General features: G+C 36.8%; 1 protein-coding gene across 3 annotated transcripts in view; it reads right to left on the bottom strand.

Annotated features, from left to right (window-relative positions):
* Positions 1 to 285: 285 nt before the first annotated feature.
* Positions 286 to 6,000, bottom strand: part of Kantr (KANTR integral membrane protein) — a 31,454-nt gene continuing 25,739 nt past the window's right edge. For all 3 annotated transcript variants that reach the window (XM_085684929.2, XM_085684932.2, XM_085684930.2), the window contains one exon: positions 286 to 4,354. In XM_085684929.2, coding sequence (XP_085541055.1) covers positions 3,344 to 3,574 — 231 coding nt within the window. In that variant the 5' untranslated portion in view covers positions 3,575 to 4,354 and the 3' untranslated portion in view covers positions 286 to 3,343. The remainder of the gene's footprint in view (positions 4,355 to 6,000) is intronic.

Here is a 6,000-nt window from a genome sequence, read left to right as displayed (position 1 = left end):
TGTAAGTTTGAGGTTGGTTAACAACGAACCAGCCCTGCTTTTAGGAGAAGATAGCGTAGACTCAGTCACAAAGAACACAGGGTTTTGTATGATCCTGCCATTTGTGAACTTGCTACTCCAGATAACCTAAGAGTTGTCCTCAATGTGTCTTTTTATCTACCACGCTGTGAATAATGGCATTTATGGTCCCTAGTGTGCCAATAAAGAAAGGCCTTTATGCTGACCCCACTTCTCTGAGTATTTCTGTTTATATGTTTCATATTAAATAATAAACCCAGCCATTCATTCATTTTATTCCACAAATATTTTATTTACTGTTCACTGAATATTATTATACACTGTTCTTGACACTGGGGATACAGCAGCAAACCACACCAGAAATCTCTGCTTTGAGGAGCTTACAGTCTATTTGGTAGACACAAACACCAACTACAACAAATAAATATAAAATATATCAAGTAGTGATCAGTGTTTTGTAGAGGATATGACATAAAATAGGATAAGACACAACGTGGAGAGTGATAGGGCCATTTTATATATGTTGGTTAGGAAATACTTCTCAAAGGGAAGTAACATTTGAACATAATGGAAATACTTGATCAAGTCATCACATTATTTGGGAGGAAGGGTGTTCCAGGTAGTGACAACAGCAAATATAAAGGTCCTGATTGGAAGGCCCCTAGCATGCTTGAGGAATAGGAGAAAGGCCAGTGTAGCTAGATCAGAGTGAGACTGAGAGCAATGAGATCGGGGAGGTGACGGAACTAGACTGTGAGGGATGTCTGGGCCATGGAGATGAGATGACTCTGGCTTTCGTACTGAGGGAACTGGGTGTCATGGGAGGATTCTAAGCAGAACAGAGGCATGATCTGATTTGGATTTCACAAATACTTTCTAAGAAGAATGTTTAATTCTTTTAGAATTACCAAGAATTAGTAACGGGTGCTACAACACTGGGAAAAGAAAACAAATGACTAGAGCACTGGCTGTTAGGAAAGCAGAAAGGTGTGCGACAGGGTGATATAATCAGTGCGCTGTGCACTTCAGAGGTGAGCAGTATTTATAATGTCAAACTCATGTAAAAAGCAGTCTGACTTAACAAAAAATTATACTTAAAGATAGACGTAAGCACAAAGGTGAGCAAGGAACAAAAGACTTAACTGGGAATAGCTAGACAGATAAGAAAGTAAATGAACCTTTTACTAAGGAAAAGACAAATTTTTAAATGGAAAAACTCAATGGAAAAAAGAGAAGACAGATTAAAAATAACTGAAAAGAGAATAAACTAAAACATAGACTCAATGAAATTTCCCCAAATGAAGTACAAGGAGCTAGAAAATATCAAAGGGTTATTATGAGTTATGAAAAACAGAATTAAGAGGCACACAATATGAGCAATTGGATTCTGAGAAAATAAAAACCCAGAAAGAATCTAACAGTTGAGAATTTTCCAGATATTATAAAAAACACATGCTTCTACTAAGCCATTAAACACGTTTTCAAAGCAGAATAAATGAAAAAGAAACAAGTTTAAACATGTTAGAACGAAACCACAGTACTCCCTGCACACCCCGCTCAGAAAACAAATGAAACCGAATCACAGTTAGACTGATGGTGCTTTTGAAAGGCAACAAGACATACATCTCACAGCCAAAGAGAAGAGATATGTGTATTTTAAAGGTGAGCAAAATCTTCTAAAGTTAAAGATAAAGCTTTTTCACACAACAAAGACTGGCGAGTTTAATACCAAGAAATCTAAACTAAAAGAATAAACACTGTGTTCACAATGAGAGAAAATGATGCCATTAATGGGGTCTTAGATGCAAGAATGTATGCATGTAAATCAGAGCAAATAACACTGAAAATAATACTGATAATATATAATTATGAGATTACAAAGAAAACAAGGAATATATTTACATAGTTGCAAACAAAATCAAATGGTCAGGAGAGGAATGACTAAAATTGCTAATTTCTAAGCTTCTCACACTCTTCAAGATACACTGAAAATATTGTTTAAGCTTTGCAAGTTAAACACACATGCTAGAATTTCAAGGAAATCAAAGAATAGAAAAACACATCCTAGAAGGAACTAAAAAACTAGAAGGAACTAAAAAACGTGAGAAAAGAGAAAATTGAACATACAAAAAGTAGTGGAAAACCAAAATAACAAAGTGATACTAGAAACATGTCCAAACATCCTGCAGCAAATGTAAACTAAACTTGCCAACTTTTAAAGGCAGAGGTCATTAGTTAAGCTTTTTTTCGAGACAGGGTCTCACTGTATAGCCCTGGCTGGCCTGAAACTCACTATGTAGACCAGGCTGGCCTCAAATGCACAGAGATCCACCTGCCTCAGCCTCCCAAGTGCTGGGATTAAAGGTGTGCACCACCATGCCCAGCCTTAGGTTAGAGTTTTAAAAAATGTCCAGCCATATGCTGTTTTCAAGAAATATAAATTAAAACACAAAGGTGTAAAAAATTCTTAAAAGTAAAAAGATAGAAAATTATGCCACACAAACCCTAACAAGAAGAAAAGCTTGTGCTGTTACATCAATACAAGATAATCTAGCAGAATTCCTCTATTATCATGAATAGAGAGGATATTACACATTTACCAGAAATATAACAATTCTTAATTTATGTTAAAAAAGGAAACTATAAGAAGAAAACAGATAACTCCAGTGTCAGAGTTCATTTTAAAATTACTGGTAGTTCATAACAAAAGCAATCAGTTTACATAAATACAACTTGAATAAGATCGTTGCTAATAGACACATGTAGATCTGTATATTCAATTAGAGAACACACATTCTTATAGAGCACATAGGAAACATTGATAATTATCAATCATGTACTAAGCAATAGAACAAATCTCAATAAATTTCAGTTATCACATAAACCACATCATCTGAACATAATTAAGATAGATTTCTACAGTAGAACAAACTTAAAAATCCCCCAAACATCTGGGAACTTAAATATACTTCTGTATAATTCATGAGTCAAATAAGCAATGATAATAGATATGCTGAAGCTCTTGGAACTGAACAGTAATAAAATTACTACAATATATCATTATGTAAGAAAGTAGCATTAGCAGGAAATTTGTAGCTTTTAAATATATAAATTAGAAAACAAGAAAGGCTGAAAGCTAAGCTCAGTGCCTCATGCCTGCAATCCCTGCACTGGGGAGGCTAGGGAAGAGATTATCATGAATTTGAGGTTAGCTTAGGCTATAGAGTGTGATCCTGTCTCAAAGAAACATGAACATCGAAAGCAAGCAAATGGAAAAAGAAAAAAACTACTGAAAATGAATGAGCTCGGTACTTAATTTAAGAAGTCAGAAAAACAACAGCAGAATAAACCCAAAAAATGTGGAAGGAAGGAGGTCAAAAAAGATAAGAGCAGAAATTAAAGAAATAGAGAACAAAGACACAATAGAGAGGAGCAACAAAGCCAAAAGTTGGTTCTTTGTAAAGACTAATAAAATAGACAAACCTCTGGTGAGATTAATCAAGAAAAAAAGGGAGAAGGCACAAATAACCAGTATTAGCAATGAAAAAGGCGACATAGCTACAGATTATATGTAGCAGAGAATTTCAAAATGGAACTTTAGGCCAGAGAATTTAAACACACAGACAAACTGGACCAATTCCTAAGAAACTATATCTAAAACTACATCCACAAGAGACAAAAATAAATTATCAGTAGTACTATAACTACTAAAGGGGCTGAAGTGATATTTAAAACCCTTCTCGCCAAAAGGATAAAAATAAAACCAAAAATAGTCCACAATGTTTTCCAGTTGGGATGTGGATTAGAGATAGGTGGAGAGATACTGATCTCTGCAGCCCTAGAGGTGTAGGACTCCAGGCAGTGTGGAGCCTATGAAGAGCTAGCCTTCTCTGGAGGGATCTCTAGAGTGGCCCTTAGTGACGTGGGGCCTGACGAATCTCTGCAGTGGCTGCGGGTGCTGGGCACAGATTCAGCACTCAGCGACTGACTGTTCTGTGGTAAAGGTGCTAAGCAAGGCCGGTGAGGTGCGCTGCCATCTGGACAGCCTCTTCAGTAGCCAGCTTCTATGGTCTTCTGCTCACTGAGGAAAAAGGGCGTGGAGCGCAGTAAGAGGAGTCCGTGTTCCAGTTTCCAAGAAACACCAATCACAGCCCAAGTCGTAACTGGTTGGGATGGGGTTGGGTGCTGGGAAGCCAAGCAGGGGCTTCTGGAGGGTGTAGCTCTCCAGGCAGAAACCCTGAAACTCTGTCTTCCTGAATATCAGATACTCCTGATGAGCCCTTTTAATGATGTCCAAGATAGATGCAGGGTGATGGATCTAACAATGGTGGATGTTCTGCAAATAAGAGCTTCATCATTATTTTGTAATAGTTAATGAAAAAGAGATAAAATGGATTTGAAATCTACTCACATCATGGAAATTCAACAATATATTTGTCAGTGAAACAAAAGAAAAACTTGCATTATTTTAGCTATTAAACATCTTTGAACAATTTAAGAACTGGTTTTAGGTATTTTATCACCAACTCATATTACAAGTTTCTGTTGTTGGTGAGTGACTATTAAGAACCTGCTAGACACATTATTACAAAGTCTTGCTTAGGATTTGTGCATACCCATTTCAAATACCGTGTCACATGAAAGCATGTTGTGAAAGCACTTTTCAAATTTCTCATTTAAAACACTGAAAAGGGGAGCTGCAGAGATGACTTAGCTGTTAAGAATATTTGCTGCTCGTGCAGAGGACCTGGGTTCCATTCCCAGTACCTGCATGACAGCTAAAACCATTCCTCCAGTTCTAGAGGATCCAAGAAACACCCTCTTCTGGTCTCTTTAGGCACTAAGCATGCACATGGTGCACATACAGACATACATATATCTTTAATTATTTTTTTATGTTCACTATTGTGTTGCATGTATATGCACCACGTGCATGCTTAGGGCCTGGAGAGGCCAGAAAAGGGAGCTGAAGGTCTGAAACTAGAGTCAAAGGTGGTTGTGAGTCACCACGTGGCTGCTGGGAATTGAACCTGAATCCTCTGAAAGAGCAACAGTGCTCTTAACCACTGACCCATCGCTCCAACCCCCATGTATAAATCTTTTTAAAAAATGCAAAATTGTTCTAGCATGAGAAAAGTCTATAAATTTAATTGTGCTACATTATCAGACTATTGGAGACAAAATATATTCATTCTATGAAACAGAAAAGGCATTTGATAAAAAAAGTCCAATACCCTTTCATGGTTTAAAACAATAAATCTTCTTAGTATATAGAGAAAGAGGATGAAATTTGCTTAACCTGATGAAACCTGTAGAAATCAGATGAGAAATACTGTTCTAAATAAAGAAAACTTAATGTTGTTTCCTCGAAAATACACAATTGAGGAATGGCCTCTATAACCTTTCTATTCAAAATTATACTAGATGTCCTGGACATCTCATTAAAACAAGAAAAATATATTAAAGGCACAAAAATTTAAAAGGAAAAAAGCCTTTCATTATTTATAGTTGACAAGATTGTCAATATAGAAAACACAAGAGAAGACATCTTAAAGGGAACTAGGTGTTTTTGGAGAAACAGCTGGATCAAGGACTGCCTTAGAAAATAACAAGACAACTCTGGAGTATTTTGTAGTACCAGAGCAAAGAAGCCCTTAAAAACCAAGAATGGGGGTCTGGAGAGATGGTTCAGTGGTTCAGAGTGCTTACTGTTTTTGCAAAGGACTCAAATTCAAATCCCAGCACCCATATAAGGTGGCTGATAACAGCCTGTGACTCCAGTTCCAGGAGATCCAGCACCCTATATTCTGGCCTCTACACTTGCGGTATATATGCACACTGATACATTTATAAGTATAAATAGTCAGTAAGAATGAGAGCATGACAAAGGGACAGAGGAGCCAATCTGAAAGTGTTGCCAGGGGGCAAAGATGAAAAAATTTGAGCAACAAACCAAAGAACAAAGAATTGGATTTACAACTC

The sequence above is a fragment of the Myodes glareolus genome, chromosome X (assembly GCF_982192425.1).
Source record: "Myodes glareolus chromosome X, mMyoGla1.1, whole genome shotgun sequence".
Taxonomy (NCBI): Eukaryota; Metazoa; Chordata; class Mammalia; order Rodentia; family Cricetidae; genus Myodes; species Myodes glareolus.
This window is presented reverse-complemented; position numbering and strand designations above follow the sequence as displayed.